This window comes from Anomaloglossus baeobatrachus, chromosome 3 (assembly GCF_048569485.1).
Source record: "Anomaloglossus baeobatrachus isolate aAnoBae1 chromosome 3, aAnoBae1.hap1, whole genome shotgun sequence".
Classification (NCBI taxonomy): domain Eukaryota; kingdom Metazoa; phylum Chordata; class Amphibia; order Anura; family Aromobatidae; genus Anomaloglossus; species Anomaloglossus baeobatrachus.
In genome coordinates this window covers 276,512,224-276,536,673 of record NC_134355.1, presented here as the reverse complement: position 1 = coordinate 276,536,673, position 24,450 = coordinate 276,512,224, and the positions used below count along the sequence as shown (strand labels likewise).

Genomic DNA, 24,450 nt, shown 5'->3' with positions numbered 1-24,450 from the left:
CACTGCAAGCAGCTTGCATTGGGCTGAACACCGAGCGTACCCGAGCACAGCTATGCTCACACCACTGGTTGCATAAGTAAAGTACCCGAACTCTGAACCCAAACTCTGTTTTTTTTGTAAAGTCTGTGTTTGGTACAAACACCGAACCTCGGGTTTGGTTAGCTATAGTATTGATGAGTAGACCTGTTTAAGTTTCCAAACTTTGGTGCTCTAAAATGGCTGTAAAATGGTCATAGTAAGGGATGAGGCTGCAAAAGGAAGCAAAAAGAGGGCAATTGCCTGCAAGCATGTGGGTATGGAATACATTTTTTTTAAAAAAATGACATGGGCTATAGCTGATGTTTGATTAACCAGTGCAAGCAAAGCAGACAGCTGCGGACTTTAACCCTCAGCTGTTTACTTTACCTTGACTGGCTATCAAAAATAGAGGAGATTCCACGCCGTTTTTTAAAATTATTTATTTAAATAATTACAAAAAATTGTGTGGGATCCCCTCTATTTTTGATAACCAACCAAGATAAAGCAGACAGCTGGAAGATGGTATTATCAGGCTGGGAAGGCGCCCATGGTTATTAGATGCACCAACTCTGGTGCTTTGCCCATCAGGTTGTTTTTTTAATTACATAAATAGTTTTAAACAAAAGCTTGGGATCACCTCTATTTTTGATAGCCTGGAAAGGTAAGGCAGATAGCTGAGCTTGGAGCCAACCGCTGTCTGTTTTACTTGTGCTGGTTATCAAATATGCGCAAAAGGCCACATAATTTTTTTTAATCTTTATTCACAGTAGCGTACAGTCAGCTTCTGTATGCAATAAAGCTTATTGATTGGTTGCGCTATAGCCTTCCAACAAACTTCATTAACATATGAACAGCACCCGAACTTCGAATTTGGACACAGACTATATTTAAAAGACCATGTTCGAGATTAAGCCCTGAACACTGGGTGTTCAGTATGAACCCCGAACTTTACCATTCGGGTTCGCTCATCCCTACAAATTAGCTGTAATCACTCACCAGTACTGTGGTTGACAGCTTGCTCTGCACATGCATTTTTTATGCAGTTTCAGTGTATTTTTCTGCCAGGAGATGTAGATTTGGTGCAGAAATATCTGCAACCAAATACTCAATGTGTGCACATCACCTAATCCTGTAATCTGGCAATGAGTTCAATGACTTCACCTGAGGTGAGCTAACTGAGTTCAATGAGTTCACCTAAGGTCAGTTCACCTGAGATTACAGCTGGGGTACCATGGGAACTGCCAGTTGCAACCTCAGGTGAACTCACTGACATCACCAGTCACAGCAGCAGCTCCATCATTATGTCCCGGACGCCTCAGTGATCTGTCACATTTTCTAATGTGAACAAACACTGCTACCTCAGGATGTAGTAGAGCCAAGATAGTCATGGCATCTCGTTTGGATTATGTTGAACCCGCAGGGGTGTTTTGGAGGTTGATAAGTTAGAGAAAGAGGATGTTTTTTGTATTGTTTTTCAAATAAAGGATTATTTTCAGTGTTTTGTATTTATTTCTTTTTACTTACATGAGTAGTAATGGGGGGTCTCATAGACCCTCCCCATTACTAACCTCTGGCTTGATGACAACCATGATTTTTTTGAAAAATGACAGCTGTAATTTACCCTTTTTATTACCCCAATTGCCACTGCACCGGAGCAATCGGAATGAGCTGAGTAAAGTATCATAATTGTGGTGGCTGCAGGCTGCTATTTTTGGGCTGGGGAGGGCCCAATAACCATGGGCCTCCCCAGCTTGAGAATACCATCCTCCAGCTGTCTGCTTTATCTTCACTGGGTAACAAAATACATGTTACCCTAGGCAATTTTCTTTCCAACTGTTTATTTTTACCCTCCACTCCAGTGAATCAGAGTGCAACCATTCATAGACACTGACATGCCAGAAGTCTGATTGCAATCAATCACAGATGCTGTCACAGAGGGTGGGCGGGGGAAGCAGTGCATATTCATAAGGTTTAATGAATGGACCCGAAGCAGTGTGATAGCTGCACGGAGACTCGGTAAGTATAACTGTCCTTCTTTAATTCCTTTTGCAGCTGTCACACTCACACTGTATGTGACTCAAAACTCGCCAAGTGTCAGGACTACTTCTGACGATGTGCACACAGCACAGTCTGACACTCCACATGCTACTGCTTTTGAATTGCACAGACAGGCTCAGGTGTCGACCAGCTGTGCTCTTGTTAGTAATCAGGCTTGCAGGAATTAATTTCTGCTAACCTTTGGATTACTGATTGAATCACATGTTACAGGACACCTATCACAGTTGCCTCCGTCCTTTTTAAGATGGTGGAGCCTGGTTTTCCATGCTGATGCTAGTTTTTGTGATCCCGGTCCTTGTGCTTTGATATTTTGTTGCTGGTGATCGTCTGTGTGCTATTTGGTGGGTTGTGGAAATACTCTTGTTGTCTGATAATTTCCTCTCTCCCTTTAGTTTTCTCCTAAGCACGTATTGTCTATACCTCTGTGAGTGATTGCTGTGAGTTTGAGTTTTATTTTTTTTTCTCTCTGTTTATTTGTGTGTAGGTAATCTCTCCTGTCTCGGCCCTCTCCTGGATGGAGGGAGGGTGGCCATTAGACCAGGGTTGTTCAGGAGCTAGGATAAGGAAAGTAGCCCAAACATAGCCACCTTCAGGCATATCTTTGGGATCAGGTTCAGCGAAGATTACCTTATCCTAAGACTAAGAGCATTTTTGGGCCTGAAACGCGTTACCTGTACCTGTCTTGTATCAGTTTATATTTTTTATCCATCTACCTTCTTGTTTTTAGGCCTTTTTGCATTGAAGAAATTTACATTTTTTTTACGGATTTGTGTTGGTACTATTTCTATTTATTTATATATAATGTAGATATTCCACCTTGGACATAAGACCTTTTCTGTCATAATGTATTGAATCTATTACAAACTTCTTGGTAACAAGCCTGGGGAAAGTCCAAGGACTTTGTAGCTTATTAATCAGGAACTACGTAAGAACCTGTAATTAAAAAGTAACAGGGCTGCTTTGGTATTTAAAAGTCCATACTTGATATCTGGTATTGCTGGCAATAAATATGTATTTCTCAGAAAATTGTGCACATAGCTATTTCTACACTTCTATGATTATGATTGAGTGAATTAGTCACTTAGGTAAAGTTTTGTGATATAGAAAAAACTATATTGAACTTAATTTCTTTTAGTCAATAATGTGACATAAATATCATTGAAAGGTTTTGATTTACTCACGCTCACCAGGTCCAGCCCTGAGTCTTCATTGTTGCTCTTGGTGTATCTCTTATTGTCTGCAGCGATGATGTCACATCAACAGTGCTGCAGCAAATCAGTGTGATCAGTTCATTTATTGGCTGCAGCGCTGTCGATGTGACATTAATACTGCAAATAATAAAAGGGCATGAGGTAGAAGCAGATACTCAGAACTGCACCCAGAGAGGGGCTAATAGACGTTCATATCAAGCACAGTTCTCTCTATGATATTTATAATATATATATAATCCTTAATAAGATGTGAGAAGGGTTTAATTATGATAGCCCATCTAACCTCCCACATAACGTTATGTTGTGTTTTACTGTACAGTACAGTTGCATATGGCATGGCGAAATGACAGAAAAACACACAAGGCTGTGCGCTCCCATAGAGAATATGTAGCGATATATAGAGATGTTCGGCTTATGCACCAGTAGAATCTCCTGAAATGGATGCCGAGCATACAATATGAATAAGGCATAACAAGAGAAAAATGTTTAAAAACGCTGAAATAAAAATCTATAATTACTAGTGATGAGCGAACACTAAAATGCTTGAATGCTCGCTACTCGATTCGAGCTGGTCAGATCATTATGGGAATTCAATGATTGGCCTGTTCGAGTCTCTGCATACATACAACTAACCACAAACAGAGCATTTCTTGTTGGAGGGAGCGTAGTTTTGTTTTTTTGGTCACACTATGTCCAAGAATGTTGTTTTATCCCCTGGGAGAGCCATTCAGAGACTACAAGTGGCTCTCCCTGGGGTGCCTGCTCACATCATGCAGTGAAGTGAGAGGATACTAGGTCGAGCACCGCGATTACCAGAGTACCGCGATTACCTGAGCACCATGATGCTTGATCGAGTAACGAGCCGTGCCACGTTAGCCTAACACTAATAATTACCTTAGATGTTATATAAAGCTTAAGGAGCCACCTACATTGTGCATGATATCGTTGACCTAAAGAGGCCTATAGGTGTAGTAGCCAGGAATAGATAACTCTGGAAAACACCAATCACATTTAGAATATTGGGCTTTACTAGGTCTAAAAAACAGTACTGTGGCATAGCTAGCTCTAGCCTAAGATAAACCAGGTGCCAAGGTGCTACAGAGAATAGGATGACGTTGGAAATAATTACTCCAGTTTTGGAAAATCAAATATGTCATATCCATAACTAGCACATTTCTGAAGAATCCATCTGTCAATAAGTATTTACTAATGCTTACACAATGTAAAATTATGATGCAGAAAGTTTTACACTCCAATAATGCCAAATGTGCAAATGATTGCAACAGCTTGGTTCTGAATCATAGGCTGGCAAGAAAAGATGCCATATGTTGCATTTACCACAGCAATCATACGTTATATAAGGCAGTAACGCATTGTTTTTTTGTAGCTGTTTATGTGCCCAATATTTTTTTCATTTTTTGGCTGTGCAGAAAATGGGGACACTAAAAATGAAATGAACTAAAATTAACTTCCTAAAAATAAAAAGGTTGTTGCTTACCAATTATGGGTACATTCTTTAAAAGGTGCCTGAGAGATTGTTCTTGCTGCATAAATCAGACACTGTCTTTGATATTGTAGCCATGTATGGTTTACTCGGAAAGTCTATGACTTTTCAAAGAAAACATACTTGAAAAGCTGGCTCTGATTTATCAAGATCGACTTTTTTCACTCCAGTACATGCCTTATAATGCATTTGGCAAGGCGCAAAGTGGTATATGCCTCCATATACAGCTAGCCACAAATCTAAAGGCCGCTTTAGACGCGATGACATCGCTAAAGCGATGTCGTTCGGGTCACGGACTTTGTGACGCACATCCGGCCGCGTTAGGGATGTCGTTGCGTGTGACACCTATGAGCGATTTTGAATCGTCGCAAAAATGTTCAAAATCACTAAACGGTGACATGGGGGTCCATTCCCAATTATCGTTGCTGCTGCAGGTATGATGTTGTTCGTCATTCCTGTGGCAGCACACATCGCTATGTGTGACACCGCAGGAACGAGGAGCCTCACCTTACCTGTGGCCGCACGCAATGAGGAAGGAAGAGGGTGGGCGGGATGTTCGTCCCGCTCATCTCTGCCCCTCCGCTTCTATTGGGCGGCTGCTTAGTGACGTCGCTGTGACACAGAACGAACCACCCCCTTAGAAAGGAGGCGGTTCGCCGGTCACAGTGACGTCGATAGGCAGGTAAGTAGTGTGACGGGTCCACGCAATTTTGTGCGCCACGGGCAGCGATTTTCCCGTGACGCACAAACGATGGGGGCGGGTACGCACACTAGCGATCTCACTAGTGAGATCGCAGCGTGTAAACCGGCCTTTACTCCTGTTTGTAGAGAGACTAGGGTAAGATTTGTGGCATGAGGAATACATAAGGAGTTGTCATGCCCCATCATGCCCCCATCCCATCCCAGCTCTGCACACTTTGTATTCATGCCATTTTCCACTTATCCCCCCTGTCTGACCTAGATCAGATGATAGGACCCCCCTAAGGACACGTTTAGAGAAACATTTAGCACTGGCAATTGTCTGGAAACACTGCATGCACTGCTGTTCCCAACAAGGTTGTTGGTGCCCTGTTCCATGTCGGCAGTGGCAATGTCCTCCACAACCTCTCTGCTTACCGGTTGTCGCCCATGCCCTGGCTGTACACTCATTAACCATATTGCCTCAAAACGTGTCATCATCTTTCTCAGCGAATTGACAGCCATTGGACTGCTATTGTGTGAAGGTCCTTCAAATGACAAAAGGCTCTCAGTGCAGCTGTAGAATTTCTGGCATTCTCATAAAACAACCGCACTACCAGCGCACAATCCGGCAAAGAGACAGGCATCTTGCAGATTGAGTTGCAAGGTGTCCTCACTGTACAGCACCACTTTTTCTCCTGGTGGGGAGTTTTGGTATAAAAACCTTTTTAAGATGCCTTCCGTTTTCCCATGCCTTGAATAGCATACATAGCAATTTTCTGCCAATTCTGTCCACTGGATCAGTCTGCACACGGCTGCAAACACCTAAGGTTATTTCACGGCCAGCTTGTATGTAACATTAGCTCATCCTGCAAATAAAAGATACCCACAGCTACATTGATGGAGAAATAAAAAGTTCTGACTCTCAGAATATGGTGCCCAAAAATGTTATTTTTTTACTTTTTTAAATTGAAAAGTTCTTTTTATTGCACAAAAGTAGTAAAAGGAAATATTTAAATGTGATAAAATTGTAACAACCCAAATAATAATGTTAACATGTCATTTCCACTGCACCAGTATAAATAAACTACTTACTAATGCAACGATCACATGTAAGAGAAGTGACAACACCTAGGATGTCACCTATCAACAAAATTTTAATGCTGTGAGTCTATTCCGTGGTATGAAGTAAAATATTGGTCAACCAATGGAGCACCAGGGATCATTGGGGTAATAGATGAAAAGGAACAGATTGCATCACTTGCCTTGAGACACTTAATACTTACAGTATGTTATGACAAGGCACAACGTACTTGGTTGTTGACTATGCAGCAGACTTTCTAAAACATTGGCTGGATGACTCAACATCTGTATAAAATTTTGCCATTACAACCACTATCAGAAACCAAAACATTGAAATTATTTTGTTTTTACTATGTAATCTGAGAGCAGCATGATGTAGCATCTGAAATCCTGATTCCAACAATGTATCACATACTAGACAGTGTGTTGCTGTTTCAATAAAATCAATGTTTTATCATCAGGAGATTATCACTACAGGACTAGGTGTCTTGTGCCTCCTAGTCAATATGTTCTGTGTAGCCACTCCCTCCCCACTGATTAGCAGCTTTCTGTCAATATACAGTGTTTATAAAAAGCTGCTAATTAGTGATGAGTCGGCAGGCATATACAGGGATCAGCATTCTGAGCACTGCTAGATTTGCAGCAGAGAAAATGTAATAAAACAACATCAGGCATTGCAGACTAACAAGTGACACATTGCTCAAATCAGGGCGTCAGTCCCCTTATCATGGTACTCTCAGATTACATAGAACAAATTGGATGACAGATTCCCTTTGAGAATGAACTCTAAAGGAATGGGTGGTTCATAGCTAGAATTAATGAGTCTGTTGTAGGTGACTTGCCCTAATTTGTCATCCTACTTCCACAGTGCTCTCCTAACAGCCAAAGCCCTTCTGAAAGTCTTCTTATTAGTGGAGCTCTCAAGAGTCCAATGTTAATTTTTCGACTAACTAAGCACGAAATATGAGTTCTACAACGTTTGGCTGCCAGGAACCTCTGTTGTATTGATATTTGTTATTTCTAATGATGGACGAGGTACTTGATCGGGCATCGGGGTACTCAGATACTCATGGTGCTTGGCTAAGTATTGCTGGTGCTCGGATGTGTCATCTGTGAAACATCGAACACAAAGCTCAAGTTCACTTCAGTGAATGATAGAACCCGGTACTCCAGTAAGAGCCACTTGCAGTCTCTGAATGACTCTCACTGGGAGTAAAAAAATTATGTTTGAATGTAGTGTGTCCAAAAAACCCCCAAACCCTCCCTTTCTCCGGAAATGCTCTGTTTATGGCTGGCTGTATGAGGGCGAAGAGCTGAACTGCCCAATCATTGACTTCCACTATACTCGTTACTCAAGTATAGTCCATCTGAGCTTCTGACCTGCTCCACTCAAGTAACAAGCACTCGAGAATCGTAGTGATCACTCATCATTTCGAGCACAAAATATTGTTCTGCTCACCCATCATTAGTTATTACAATATACTGCTATAATGATTGCATTCTGCTATTAGATCCTATCTGAGGAGGATCTCTTATAAGGTATGATGATCTAGTTTGAACCTGGAATTTGTATTCTAATGACTTCCAATGCAGTTCTCAGAAACACTATACCTGGCTACGGTGGCTCAACTGCACTGTGTTGCTGAAATATTCATGACTCGCCTCTGATTAGGGGTTTGGGTATTTTATTATGACTGATCATACTATAGAGGATTTGTGTGCCAACCTCCGTTATTGTAATTCTGGTATTGTTCTTAATGTTTTCAGACCTTCTAATGAAATTGAACTCATCATTCAGTCTTTACAAAATTGTTTTTCTACCAAGTCTTTCTATCAACTAATTTAAGGCCTATGTCAGTCATGTGTCGGAGTGGTCTGGTGGATAATCCAGGCTTTTATCAAAATTCAAGTGTAACAATCATGCAAAAATTCAAATGACACATTACATTACAATCCATCCATTGTTAGGAGCTTTCTAGTGAACTCATTTAATGACCTGAATTTTAATATGAATATGGATACATTCTAATGCTGTATTATCTATGCATTAATCCCTATTAACCTCTATAAGCTACAAACATGATTAAGTATAATATTCATTATGTAACTACTCTATATAATATGCATAAAATATAACGGTGGAGTAGAAAGTGAAGAGAACACTGCAATGTATGTAAGGATTACTTTTGAGCATATAAAAGAATGTGTGTTGTGCTCAAAGATACTCAGCTCACTATTTCTCTCTAGGAGAACAGAGTTTCTCTGTTGGACTATAATCAAGCAACATGAAGGACTTGGCATCAGCCCAGCCATTACTGTCATCACAAAAGCAGCAGTACCACCTACTCAGCCACTCATGCTGGCAACAAACAAGTGCTCCCCAGCACCTGCAAACTAAGTCACGCAGAAGATTTCAACCTCGTATACTCCCGAGGAAAGCAGATTTATATGTTAGTCATCATGTAGTGGAAAGAACACATATATATTATCTATCTATCCATCTATCTATCTCCCTATCTACAGTATCTATCTATCTATCTAGCTATCTATCTACTATCTACTATCTATCTATCTGTCTATCTATCTATCTATCTATCTCTCTATCTATCTATCTATCCCTCTATCTATCTATCTATCCCTCTATCTATCTATCCCTCTATCTATCTATCTATCTATCTATCCATGTATCTATCTATCTATCTATCTACTTTCTATCTATCTATCTATCTGTCTACTATCTCTATCATCTATTTATTTTATTTCTATTTATTGAATTTTTAAATGGCTTTTAGCTCAAGCTCGAGCCATGGAAATCTAGCTGAATGAATGCTCTGTAGGAAGATCGATCTTGCGCAAGACTTGATAAGTCCACCTGGGTCTTCTCCACTGTTATCTTGATAGGTATCAAGCCATTGGGTTGCTGGGCTTCCTTTTTGCCTTGCTCCTTTTATTTTTCCAAGGCCTCAAAAGGTCTAAAACATCAGACTGCACTTGCACCAGTGTAAAACTATGGGGCAGTGTCAATCTGCGATTGATTTCTCATGCTATGTCGGCCTGAGAAAAGAATTGCAGCATGCTGCGTTTGGCATCAAGTCTCGGCTCATACGCACCCATACAAATCTATGGGTGCATGTGCAACATTGCACTGCACTCGCATGTCATCCGACCACAGTGCGATGTAAACAGAGACAGGCTGCGGAGGAGAAGGAGAAAGTGCTCCCTCCCTCTCCTCCGCAGCTGTAATGCGATCTCAAGATCGGATTACAGTTGCATGACCCTCTGCTGATGCTCTCAGCAGAGGGTCATTAGCATATCGCTTCCGATGCTCTTGCATCAAAAGCTATGTGCATGTGGAACAGAGCCCTAATCATGATGTCCTTTTTCAGTGATTGCTCTCTTCGAATGATGTGTCCAAAATAGGCATGTCATAGCTTGGTGATTCTTGCTTTGAGTGACATATCTGGCTTGGTTTGCTCCAAAATTGATTTGTTTGTTCTTCTTGCCATCCATTCTATTGATAACATCCTTCTCCAGCACCATATTTTGAAGGCATTGATTCTTCTTCTGTGTGTTTCTTTATCGTCCAGGTTTTGCATTTGTCACTACAGAAAAGACCAGACTATGTACAAGCTGTGTCTTCTACACAGTGAAATGTTCTTTGATTTGAGGACCTTGTCCAGTGACTTCATTGTTGATTTCTCCATAGATATTCTCCAATTGACTTCCGTTGTCATTGCAGCATCTTGAGTGATCATTTATTGGAGTAGATTGAAGTCCTTTACAACTTCCAGTTCATCGCCATCCATCTCAAATGTGTCCCAGTTGTACTTTAAAGTAGTCTATAAAATCCAAAAGAGGCAGCACATCCATCCAAATAAAGCAAAATTCCATGCCCACATATTCATGCAGTCATGTATGGACATTGAATAAACTAAAATAAGTAATCTGTTGGATCTCTTTCTTCTGGGTTTCTGTAGTTAGTGGACCTGTGGTCCAGGTTCTATTTTCTTGCACATTTCTTTTCCTGACTGCGACTGCTTTATATTTTTTAAATGACTGTAGTCCATTACTAGTGAATGGATTACAGTAATGGTACATGTAAATCTGTAGTCAATATATACAATATGTGCATTACATTATAGTTGACAAGGAAGAACAGATAACAGTTTTCTTTTTCAGTACCCCATATTTACAAAATTGACCCCATCTTACAGGGTACATGTTAATAAACCTGACTAATGAAAGTGAAATTTAAGCATCAAATTTGTTCAGATTGCTGACTTTTACTACAAATTACCTAAATGCAGTGATCGTAAACAACACCTGCTGCTTATAATTATCCTTATCTGATGTTCAGGTTTACGGATCCGACATTGAAGAATAATGTAACTAAAACATGCCCTTCCTTGCTATGCCTCCTAAAATCAATATTGATGTTTCTCGGAAAAATGAATTGTAACTCTTGACTTGAGTCATTTTCATTGGAAAGTACAAGGCAAAAGACGTTAGGAGATAATAATTATATATCTTAAAATATAACTCAGAAATAGTCCTCCTTAGGGTTTTGTAGACAGACTTTCCATTTACCATGTTTTTATTCACTGCGTCTTCCTTTTCAAAATTGATATGTCAATCTTATCCTCTATTCTTCATGGTAGTTCATTTCGTGGTACATTAGTTTCTAAATTTCTCTGTCCATTGAAGAAATATTGCAGCCAAGTTCCTTGCTATGAAAATATTTCACTTATACAATAAAGTATTTGGATAGCACATTCTAATGTTCCACTTTATGCAGCAAATGAACAGTCAAATCCCAAAGTTGAAAGCAGGACAAAGGGTCAAGTGTACTGGTGCACAATCGCATGATTATCCTGATCGAGCGTTCATAGAAATGCTCACTTAGGATAGTCGTGCAGTTTAAACAGCTAAAGGTGTCTGAAAGTGAAGACACAAATCATTTTTATTTTACAAATGTATTATTTAAGTGATCTTAAACAAGTTTGGTATCGCCATAATTGTACTAAACTAAATCATGTTTCCAGGTTATTTTAACCACAAAAAACAAACCCCCCAAAATTGTAATTCCTTGTTCCGGTGACCTTGTGTTCTGTGGTCAGTTTCCTTCCCTGCTGAGCCACAGCTTAGTCATTCCCTGTCCAAATGCTGATGTATGTTTTGTCTTTGTATTTACTTCTTTAGTTTGCAGTTAGTCTGGTGTTCTCACTTACTTACTTTGTCCCTGTCCTATCACATCCAGGGTGGGGCTATTTATACTCTCCTTGCTCCAGCCTTCTCTGCTCACTATATTTCTATGTGTATTACTGCTAAGAAGTTCGAGTCCTGTAGGTAAGGATTTTGCCTGTTAGGCAGAAAGCAGTGTTGTTGTTACTTTATGTTTTCTTATTTGTCTTCCCAACACTTTTCTGTTAGGTTGGTGGGAACCATGTTTACAAGTGTATTTCTCCTTTTCCCCCTTGTGTACTTGTTTTATGTTTCCTCACCTTACATTTCTGTCTACCTCTGCACACTCTCCCTATCTTAGTTTGTAGTGCTTGGCAGCCTCCCCTTTGGTTCATCAGGAGGTGTGAGAAACAATTTCACAGCCTTTCAGGCAGACAGGTCCAAATTAATCAGTATCAACTGAAAAAATCCCAAAATGAGCGCCATAAATAATGTAAGTCAAAAAGGCAGTAAGCCACAGGAAAACTCAAACAATAATGTATCCGATAGTAAAACAGAGTTCAAAATCCATTATAAGTATGAAAATATGTATAACTTTACTAAATAATAAAAAGGGTTATAAAAAGTGATATAAGCCCTACGTGAAACGCGCGTTGGGGTCGGTGACTCACTGACCGATACAGGGAACACTATGGGTAAGCAAGAAGAAAATGTTTTGATACTTTTTATTACCATTGTACTAGCTGCTTTACTTTATCCCTAAAAAATAGGAGATCCATTGAGCTCTTGTGGCCATATTAGGATCAATTGAATAGTTAGCAGCATTGGTATTATAGTTAATATATAATGATCAGCTCTTTGTGGCCATTTGCTTCACATTTCCTATTATGTATATGTCGCGGGCAGTGGGGCGCTGCACTCGCTAACGCTCGGGTCCTGCGCTGCTGCTGCTGCTCGGTGGCTCGAGCGGTGGGCCGGATCCGGGGACTCGAGCGGCGCTCCTCGCATGTGAGTGAAAAGGGGGTGGTTTGTTTGGGGATTTAGTCCGTGACACCACTCACGGGTTGTGGTGAAGATGGGCACCACCGCTGCTGGTGACGGGGATCCCTGGAGCGATGGTAGGGAGCAGCTGGGATTTTGTTTCCCCCCTCCGTGGGTGGTCCCGGGGCCCGGTGGTGTGACGGGGAGGCAGGGTTGGTGAGGTGCAGGGTTGCAGGGACAGTGCGGCGCGGTGCCGGATGGCACGGGTGTACTCACTCAGCAAATGAGGCACAAAGTCTCCGGTAAACCAAACGGCTGGATGGACAGGTCCTGCAGCCGGCTGCAGTGTCTGTGCCCGAATAGGTGATGGTGGCTGTCTCTCCCTGCACCTTTGTGTACTGAGTTGACTCCAATGGCTTCCCAACGGTAGTCCGCTCCCCGATGTATAGATAGTGGAGGAGCCCGTTATGCCCGCAGGCGCTGGCCCTTGGATTTCTATTTCTAGCCAGTGGCAGTGGCTGTATATCCTCACGGTGTGAGCGGTTGCCTTCAATGGGGACTTGGTTGTTAGGGAACCCCGGCGGTTCCTGACACATTCGGATTTGACTATTGACGGCGGCTCCAAGCCTGGTCAGGGTCCGATGGCCCTGCCTGTGTGTGCTTAGCTTCACTCCGTTCCCCGGTCCGGTACAGGTGGGCCACCGCCCAGCCCCGGTCCTTACGGCTCTGCGGAGTTCCACCAACTCCTGCAGATGGCCACCACCGTCTGCCAACCTTGCTGTCAGTGCCTGGGCCACAAACCCAGACACTCTCCACTTTACTCCTCTCACTTCAACCTCCTGAACTGAACTCCTCCAAACTCTAAATGACTGCTTTTCCCGCCTCCAGGCCTGTGTACTCCTCGTGGGGGGGCCAACCGCCTGGCTCCGCCCCACCTGGTGTGGACATCAGACCCTGGAGGGAGGCAACAAGGGTTTTGTGTCTGGCTAATGTAACTGTCTGGGGGGTGGGGGTGTGTGTGTGTTACCTGTGACGACCTGGCTAGTTCAGGGCGCCACATATATTTTGTATCCGTGTCATGTGTTTCATCTTTTGTGTACCACACCTGTACCTCTATATGTATGCTTAGATCACTTTTTAGAACCCTTTTTATGATTTAATAAAGTTATATATATATTTTCATTCTTATAACAGACAGGTCTAAGTTGCAGGTTTCTAGTTGTGCAGCTAGGGTTAAGCGGGCTTTACACGCAACGACATCGCTAATGAGATGTCGTTGGGGTCACGGAATTTGTGACGCACATCCGGCCTCGTTAGCGAAGTCGTTGCATGTGAGTCGCAGGAACAACCGTTAAAGATCAAAATTACTTACCTAATCGTTGATCGTTGACAGGTCGTTCCTTTCCCGATTATTGTTGCTGTTGTAGCACGCAGGTTGTTCGTCATTCCTGCGGCAGCACACATCGCTATATGTGACACCGCAGGAACGTGGAACAACCTCGTACCTGCGGCCACCCGCAATGAGGAAGGAAGTAGGTGGGCGGGATTTTCGGCCCGCTCATCTCCGCCCCTCCGCTTCTATTTGGCGGCCGCTTAGTAATGTCGCTGTGATGCCGAACGAACCGCCCCCTAAGAAAGGAGGCGGTTCGCCGGCCACAGCAATGTCGCTAAGCAGGTAAGTACGTGTGACTGGTGTAAGCGATGTTGTGCGCCACGGGCAGCGATTTGCTCATGACACACAACCAACTGGTGCGGGTGCTTTCACCAGCGACATCGCTAGTGATGTCGCTGTGTGTAAAGCTCGCTTTAGTCCAGTAAGTATAGGAACCATTAAGGTGTTGTGCAGCTAGGTATACTAGTCTGTACAGGAATTAGTAGGGTGTTTTTGCTTCTGCAGTATGATAGGCTATAAGTTCCCATTACCAATGTTGGAATATGTACAAGCATAACAAAAATAATATCAGAATTGCATTTTTTTCTCCATTTGAAAGCAATTTCAGCACATTGTATTGGAAAATGAATGGTGGCATTTAAAATTACAACTTGCCCCACAAAAAACAATTTCTGAAATGGTTATATCATTGCAAAAATAAAAAAGTTACAGCTCTTGGACTAAGGGAATGACATTACAAAAGCACAAAATGGAAACTTTTATGGTGATTGAGAAGATTACTACCTAACAAAATTAGTTCAAGAAAGTACAAATGGTGAAATGTTGATCGGGCCATGGACACTGAAAGTACAATGACACTGGTGGAGAGGTAGGGAGCAAAGGTTATCCCATCTAACCTGATTCAGAAGTAGCACTGATTGTTATAAAAGCTAGAAAGGTAATCCTTCTAGGAAACCTGAGGTTGAAGAAATATTGTCTTTACGCTGCATGCCACCATTGTTTATTGACATGGCTCAGTGGTCACAAGTTGTAGACAGGACATGGCCGCTGCGGCTCTGTCAACATATGGTGTCTGATATGAGTGCTGTGTCGGTGTGCAGTGATGGCTGAAATGGACAATTAACCCATGCAATTAGCTGAGTGTATGGGAATAAAGGGGTACGAATGTGCTTGAGAATAACAAGCTCAAGCCAAGGAGAGGTATGAAATTGGGTTGCAAAGAGTGTGAAGATAATCTCATGGGGCCAATAGACATATAGCTGGTGTTTGCCTGTAGTCTGAGATGTGTGCTGAAAACGTAGTCCTGGAGCAGCTCTGATCGCTGCTGTTACAGACAAGTGCTGGATGTGTTGCACATCTGGCACCCGCTGTGCATGGCAGGCTCAGCTCCCAAGCCTGCACTATACATGCACACAAATATATACAGGATAACAGAAAAGAATTAAGGTAATCCATACCTAGCCACTTTGGCCCATGCTAAAAGCAATCCCATCATCTTTATACTGCTTTTAAAGGGGTTTTACCATGACAGTAAATGCATTCTGTATTACATATCATGATGTATCATAGGGCTCCTATCCAGCGGCCACAGATTACTTATGTGACCAATGGACCAGGTCAGTTTGCAACTTATCTTATAGTCATACGTAGTCATTAATAGACTACCGTTCTTGGATTTTTACCTGAATCATTGCTGCTCCAAAGTGTCTTCTGGTCCATGGGGCTCAAAGCTTCTTTTTTACATGATTTTATCTCCTAAAATATAAACATAAGACACATTGTATTATAGATGTGTATAACAGGTTTACTAGTATACCTGAATTCTAACTATTCAATGTTAGATGAAGACCTTAAAATTATGCTTCGCGTGCAATGTACTTTGTACATTATGTCACATATACCTTGGTTTCATTCTGCCACAATTCATATTGCTTTGGAAATATCTATTAACTGTCTTCTGATTAATATAGATAGGATTTTAAGGTTTGTCCGTGAATGTCTTGGAGGCTCTTGGACTCATGAAGAATCAGAAAAACCTAAGCATCTGTGAGAGGCAGGGAATGAGGCATGAGCGGAGGGGGCACAAAAATAGGCATGGAGAGGATGAGAATAAGTGTTGAGGGGCTATGACTCCTAAGGGGACGCATAGCTAAGGCCGAAAAAAAATCATCCTGTAACTTTCCGACTTTCAGATGCCATCCTTGGAAAGTTAGCAAGTATGGGTTTCCCTACATTTATTCCGTTACTAAACATTTATGCAAATATGGATATAACTTGTGCTTCTCCGTTGTGTTTTATATTTTATTATTTACTTATGACCTTATACCTATAGGTTGGAGGGACATCACTGGACCTGCTGTAAGAACAATACAAAATGGAAGACTTTCTCAAGTAAACAGAGTTTAGTGTTATTTCTTCTAGTGGATATAAGAAAGTCTCAGCCTTTCTACTAGGTGTCACATATGATGCCCTCTATATTGTAAATGAGCTCCAGCTAATTAATAACACACCACTAATAGGGAATGATGCAATGTCATCTAGTCTTTCTTTGTAAAGGTCCCAGAACGTTCAGCTTAGCTCTTTCTGATTATTTGATTGTACCCTTGCTGTGCCTTCACATAGATATTCTTGGATTGTTTCAAGATCTTTTCTCACGGTTATTCAGGATATTTACCATTAAAAATGTAAAAAATGTATTCCGTTTAAGAAGACTGTTTCTTTCTTTCTTTTTGCAGCCTGTTTGTTTTTCCTTCATCGATACATTTATGCTTTTTCCAGAGTTCATAATGACGCAGGCATGTATTTGTGATGCACACACAGGTTGACTTTTTTACCTATCCATGTCGAATTAGCTCTGGTTACATGGGAGACACTAAGAAGGGCTAGATACATGCTCCTTCATCCGACACAAAACAATAATTTTCCATGACCTCTATTGATAAGTGACATAGTTATATAGGTTGAAAAAAGATATTGGTCCATCAAATTCAACTTTCTCCACCAGATGTATGTCCTGTATCGTTTGATTATTTATAACCCGTTATACCATTTATTGTAAGGAGAAAATCCATCTCTTTTTAAATGCATTAGTACATGCCATTACCACCTCTTGTGCTAGGGCATTTTACAGTCTAAAAGGGGCTTTACACGCTACGACATCACTAATGCGAAGTCGTTGGGGTCACGGAATTGGTGACGCACATCCGGCCGCATTAGCGATGCCGTTGCGTGTGACACCTATGAGCGATTTTGCATCGTCGTAAAAACGTGCAAAATCGCTCATCGGTGATATGGGGGTCCATTCTCAAATATCGTTACTGCAGCAGTAACGAAGTTGTTCCTCGTTCCTCCGGCAGCACACATCGCTCCGTGTGACACCGCAGGAACGAGGAAGCTCTCCTTCCCTGCCTCCCGGCCACAATGCGGAAGGAAGGAGGTAGGCGGGATGTTACGTCCCGCTCATCTCCGCCTCTTCGTTTCTATTGGGCGACGGTTCAGTGACGCAGCTGTGACGTCGCTGTGACGCTGAACGAACCGCCCCCTTAGAAAGGAGACGGTTCGCCGGTCACAGCGACGTCGCCGAGCAGGTAAGTAGTGTGACGGGTCTGGGTGATGTTGTGCAGCGATTTGCCCGTGTCGCACAACAGATGGGGGCGGGTACCCACGGTACCGATATCGCAGCGTGTAAAGCCCGCTTAACTGATCTAACTGCAAAGAACCCTTTCCTATTTAGATGTCGCACTTCCTCCATATGTAATAAATGTCCCCTGGTCTTTTGTAAAGTTTTTGAAAGCAATAAGTCATGAGCCAGTCTGTTGAATTGACCACACATGTATTGATACATAAAACTGAGATCTCCTCTGAGACGTCTTTTTGTAAGCTAAGCCCATCTATTCCAATGTCTCATTGAACAAAACACCTTCCATCCCTTGTAATAATCTAGTTTCCCGTCTTTAAACTGACTCTAATTATCCAATTTTAAAAAAACAAGAAAACAAAAAAACAAAAAAAAATGGATCCCATATTTAAGATTTGGCCTTATTCATGATTTATAAAGGGATAACAATACATTGGGATCAAAGGTTTATTTATTTATTTGTTTATTAATTTGTTTATTTTTTAAACAACCCTAAAATCTTGTTTGCTTTTGATGCTGCTGCTTGACATTGATTCCTTTTGCTTAGCTTACTTCTAATTAGAATAGCCAAGCCTTTCTCTTGCTTGTAATCCTGGGTATATTTCTATCTAAATGTAATGTATATCCAGCAATAATATTACTTCCTCCTAGGTGTAGTATTCTACATTGATGAACATTAAACCTCATTTGTCATGTGTTTACCCATTCAGACATCTTATCCATGTTGTTTGTAATATTGTATTATCAAGGTGTGATGTCCGTTACAACGTGGCGCTAGACACTACTTGCGTGAATGTGAATCGAGAGGTAGTCAGATAAGCTGAGGTCAAAAGCCAGGGGGTAGCAACAGGGCACTGGGAGCAGACAGAGACAAGGTCAAGATGCAAGTTGAGGGTCAGGATTCCTGGAGAGTATGTACAGGATTCGGAGACATGGTCAGGAGGAGGTGCGAGGTGAGAAGCCAGAAGGTAATGCCAAAAACAGGGAGACATACAGAGAAGAGTAAACAACAGTTCGGAGTCGAATGCCAAGATCAGATCACTACAGTGCCTTGCGAAAGAATTCAGCCCCCTTGAATTTTTCAACCTTTTCCCACATTTCAGTCTTCAAACATAAAGATAAAAATTGTAATGTTATGGTGAAGAATCAACAACAAGTGGGACACAATTGTAAAGTTGAACGAAATTCATTGCTTATTTTAAACTTTTGTAAAAAAAGCCTAAACTGAAAATTGGGGCGTGCAATATTATTCGGCCCCTTTACTTTCAGTGCAGCAAACTCATTCCAGAAGTTTATTGAGGATCTCTGAATGATCCAATGTTGTCCTAAATGATGGATGATGATAAATATAATCCACCTGTGTGTAATGAAGTCTCCGTATAAATGCACCTGCTCTGTGATAGTTCTGTTTAAAGTGCAGATAGCATCATGTAGACCAGGAACACAACAGGAAGGTCCGTGATACTGTTGTGGAGAAGTTTAAAGCCGTATTTGGTTACAAAAAGATTTCCACAACTTTAAACATCCCAAGAAGCACTGTGCAAGCGATCATATTGAAATGGAAGGAATTTCATACCACTGCAAATCTACCAAGACCCGGCCGTCACTCAAAATTTTCATGTCAAACAATGAGACGACTGATCAGAGATGCAACCAAGAGGCCCATGATCACTCTAGATGAACTGCAGAGATCTACAGCTGAGGTGGGAGAGTCTGTCCATAGGACAACAATCAGTCATACACTGCACAAATTTGGCCTTTTTGAAAGAGTGGCAAGAAGAAAGCCATTTCTCAAAGATATCCATAAAAAGTGTTGTTTAAAGTTTGCCACAAGCCACCTGAGAGACATAGCAAACATGTGGAAAAAGTTGTTCTGGTCAGATGAAACCAAAATTGAACTTTTTGAGCACAATGCCAAACAATATGTTTGGCGTAAAAGCAACACAGCTCATTACCCTGAACACACCATCCCCACTGTCAAACATGGTGGTGGCAGCATCATGGTTTGGGCCTGCTTTTCTTCAGCAGGGACAGGGAAGATGGTTAAAATTGATGGGAAGATGGATGGAGCCAAATACAGGACCATTCTTTAAGAAAACCTGTTGGAGTCTGCAAAAGACCTGAGACTGGGATGGAGATTTGTCTTCCAACAAGACAATGATCCCAAACATAAATCAAAATCTGCAATGGAATGGTTCACAAATAAACGTATCCAGGTGTTAGAATGGCCAAGTCAAAGTCCAGACCTGAATCCAATCGGGAATCTGTGGAAAGAGCTGAAAACTGCTGTTCACAAACACACTCCATTCCAACCTCATTTAGCTCGAGCTGTTTGCAAAGGAAGAATGGGCAAGAATTTCAGTCTCTCGATGTGCAAAACTGATAGAGACATACCCCAAGCGACTTGCAGCTATAATCACAGCAAAAGGTGGCACTACGAAGTATTAACTTAAAGGGGCTGAATAATATTACACGCCCCAATTTTAAGTTTATTTTTTATAAAACTTTAAAATAAGCAATACATTTCATTCAACTTCACAATTGTGTCCCACTTGTTGATTCTTCACCATAACATTGAAATTTTTATATTTATGTTTGAAGCTTGAAATGTGGGAGAAGGTTGAAAAATTCAAGAGGGCCAAATACTTTCACAAGACACTGTAAACTCTACAAGAGCCGAGAGCACTACTGTAAACAGGAAGCACAACTGGCGGCGTTCCAGGCGAGCATGCTCCCTAAAGAAGCAGAGCAATCACCAGGAATGACGAGCATCTGCATAGGCACCTCTCAGGACCAGTGAACCCAATGCTGAGAGACAACCCGTCCATAGGTGTTCAAGACAAACAGCAGAGCATCCAAACCTGCAATAACCTCTGGACGATGGAACAGCAAGTAGGGGCTCTGCAGGAGAGCATGGCAGAACATTACAACACAAGATTCTCCGCGCATCGTAACTGTGAGACAAGGTCAGTTTTTAATATCCTACATAGTTTGGTGTCATCAGCAACGACTGACACTTTACTTTCAATCCCATCCACAAGGTCATTAATAAGGAGATTAAAAGAAAACAATAAAGTCCTAACACAGATCCTTGTGATCTTCACTGCTGACTGTATACCATTTAGAGAATGTACCATTTACAGCAAAATTTTCATTGTTTACCCAGTTGCTTATAGTTTCTTCTAGTCCTTGCTTCTGGAGCTTTAGTATAAGGCTGTTTCCTGGTACAGTATCAAATGCCTTTGCAAAGTCCAAATAAATCACATCAGCTGCATTACCAATATCCAGATCTTGGTGACACTGTGAGACTTTATGGCAAGGTGTCAACTTTTCAGAAAGTTCCAAAGGGAAACTAATTCAACTGTTTATCACCATTGTATTGCAGGTCTACTTGCTATATACTGTATATACTGTACATAGCTGTGCTAAGGCACATGTGGAAAAGATACTGCAAAGTAGCAATGCTTTAGAAAATAGAAGTGTTAATAGCTTATTGTTATCAATTAACAATGTACAAAGTAAGTGAACAAAAGAGAAATCTAAACCAAATGAATATTTGGTGTGACTGTCCTTTGCCTTCAAAAGAGCATAAAAGCATCAATTCTTCTACATACACTTGCACACAGTTTTTGAAGAAACTTAGCATGGAAGCTGTTGGAGAACTAACCACAGATCTTCTGTGGATGTAGGCTTGTGCAAATCCTTTAGTCTCTTTAGAAATACACAGTTACATTTCTGTTATGCAATACTATGAGAGATATCTGGCTCCAAATTTACCGTATTTTGCAGCAGGACAATGACACCAAACACTGTCAATTTGTCAATATCATTAAAAAATATTTTTTAGCATAAAAGGACTCCTGCAAGTGATGATATGGCTCCACAGATCCCTGATCTCTACATTATTAAGTCTGCCTAGGATTTCATGTAGAGACATCAGTATTTACTAAAGCCTACTTTCACAAAAGATCTGTGGCTGGCTTTCAAAGATGTTTGGAACAATCCCTCTACTGAGTTTCTTCAAAAAACCATGTACAAGTTTATCTAGAAGAATTGATGTTTTGAATGCAAAGGAAGCTCAAACAAAACATTGATGTGATTTAGACTTATCTTTCGATCATTTACTGTACTTTGCATTATGTTACTTGATAAAAGTAAACTATGAATACTGGTACTCCTATCTTTGAAAGCATTCTCACTTTGTAGTATGTTCGCAGCATATTTTTCACACACACACACACACACACACACACACACACACACACACACATATATATATATTTATTTATATAGCTATAAATATATATATATATATATATATATATATATATATATACAGTGACATTATATGTTTGATTGATCAAAGCCTTAGTTGGTGTGGCTGAGTACAGCTTTCCCCCAAGGTAGGGTAGAGGGAGCTGCCAGCAGTGGATCTTGGTGATTTGTTTTCCCACGCACTTTCAGTATAGTGTCAAGACGTTTCTCAGCCAACCATTAATAAGATAATTGATGTTTTTCCGTTGTTTTCAGAATTTGCATATCATTAACGTGTTTATCCATCCTATAATTTTGATAACTCCATGACTTTTCCTTCTTGGTGATACAATGTCATTGTTTAGGAGTGTATTCTCTGCTGATCACTACACATGCAAACAAGGTGAAGTAAATGTAGACACTAGTGATGAACGAGTACTAAAAAGCTCGGGTGCTCGAAGCTCGGGCCGAGCATCCCAAGATACTCGTGTACTCGGGCCGAGCAACGAGCCCAATGTTATCCTATGGGAGACCCGAGTATTTTTGTGAAATGACCCCCCGGCAGCATGGAGAAACCCTAAAAATGTCACAAAAGTCTCAGAAGAGTGCTCAAATGACATGGCAACAGCATGGGGAAGACCCCTTGAAGCATTTATCACTCAAAAGTCACAGCTGTGAACAATTTTGTCCGCGTTTCACGCCATTTTTACGGACTCACCAGAAAACCTTCCAAAATGACCCCAAAATGATTTTTCATGGCAGAAATGTTAAGGGCACATACCCAATAGTGAGATAGAGCTGGTGTATGTTACTTTTTGAGATTAATACATGAAAGATTTTACGTGAAAACATTGTGTGGCACTCCGATGTCCCTGAGAAGAGACGTACATGAAGGCCTCTTGAGTCTAATGTGCCCATTTTGAGGAAGTGAGTCTTTGTAGTATTTTCCTTTGCCAGGGCAGTCCAAAATTGTGAGGTTCACCAATGCCCCTGCATAGAGACGTGCATGAGGGCCTGTAAACCTGAAGTGCCCATTGTAAGGAAGTGGGTGTATTATAGTATAGCCCTTTGGCAGGGCAGCCAAAAATTGAGAGGCTCCACATTGTCCCTGGATAGAGACGTGCATGAGGGCCTGTAAACTTGAAGTGCCCATTGTAAGGAAGTGGGTCTATTGTAGTATAGCCCTTTGGCAGGGCAGGCAAAAATTGAGAGGCTCCACATTGTCCCTGGATAGAGACGTGCATGAGGGCCTGTAAACTTGAAGTGCCCATTGTAAGGAAGTGGGTCTATTGTAGTATAGCCCTTTGGCAGGGCAGCCAAAAATTGAGAGGCTCCACATTGTCCCTGGATAGAGACGTGCATGAGGGCCTGTAAACTTGAAGTGCCCATTGTAAGGAAGTGGGTGTATTATAGTATAGCCCTTTGGCAGGGCAGCCAAAAATTGGGAGGCTCCACGTTGTCCCTGGGTAGAGACGTGCATGAGGGCCTGTAAACTTGAAGTGCCCATTGTAAGGAAGTGGGTCTATTGTAGTATAGCCCTTTGGCAGGGCAGGCAAAAATTGGGAGGCTCCACGTTGTCCCTGGATAGAGACATGCATGAGGGCCTGGAAACCTGAAGTGCCCATTGTAAGGAAGTGGGTCTATTGTAGTATAGCCCTTTGGCAGGGCAGCCAAAAATTGGGAGGCTCCACGTTGTCCCTGGATAGAGACGTGCATGAGGGCCTGTAAACCTGAAGTGCCCATTGTAAGGAAGTGGGTCTATTGTAGTATAGCCCTTAGGCAGGGCAGCCAAAAATTGGGAGGCTCCACGTTGTCCCTGGATAGAGACGTGCATGAGGGCCTGTAAACCTGAAGTGCCCATTGTAAGGAAGTGGGTCTATTGTAGTATAGCCCTTAGGCAGGGCAGCCAAAAATTGGGAGGCTCCACATTGTCCCTGGATAGAGACGTGCATGAGGGCCTGTAAACCTGAAGTGCCCATTGGAAGGAAGTGGGTCTATTGTAGTATAGCCCTTTGGCAGGGCAGCCAAAAATTGGGAGGCTCCACGTTGTCCCTGGATAGAGACGTGCATGAGGGCCTGTAAACCTGAAGTGCCCATTGTAAGGAAGTGGGTCTATTGTAGTATAGCCCTTAGGCAGGGCAGCCAAAAATTGGGAGGCTCCACGTTGTCCCTGGATAGAGACCTATTAGGTTCTTAGTGCCTCCGTGCTTGCATTTAAAAACCGCACGTGTGTGCCTGTTGGTGGCAGCTTTCCGCTGCACTTGTGTGCATTTTGCAAAAACTTGGATATAACGCACAAGTCTAGTGAATACACATCAGCACAGCATTGCAAAATGCGCAAGGGCGTTGTCAACGAACAAGGAAGTGTACGTGATGGTGGTGCAGGCAGAGACCGAGGTCGTGTGCAAGCTCTAATTTCGCCACAACAAAGGGCCACATCTACTCGCTCGCA

At 41.8% G+C, this 24,450-nt stretch overlaps 1 protein-coding gene across 1 annotated transcript in view; it reads right to left on the bottom strand.

The window, feature by feature from the left end:
• The window catches only part of SGK1 (serum/glucocorticoid regulated kinase 1), a 278,785-nt gene that overhangs the window by 99,511 nt on the left and 154,824 nt on the right, over window positions 1–24,450 (bottom strand). The window contains exon 3 of the mRNA XM_075339860.1: window positions 15,790–15,862. Within this exon, the coding sequence (XP_075195975.1) occupies window positions 15,790–15,862 (73 nt within the window). The remainder of the gene's footprint in view (window positions 1–15,789; window positions 15,863–24,450) is intronic.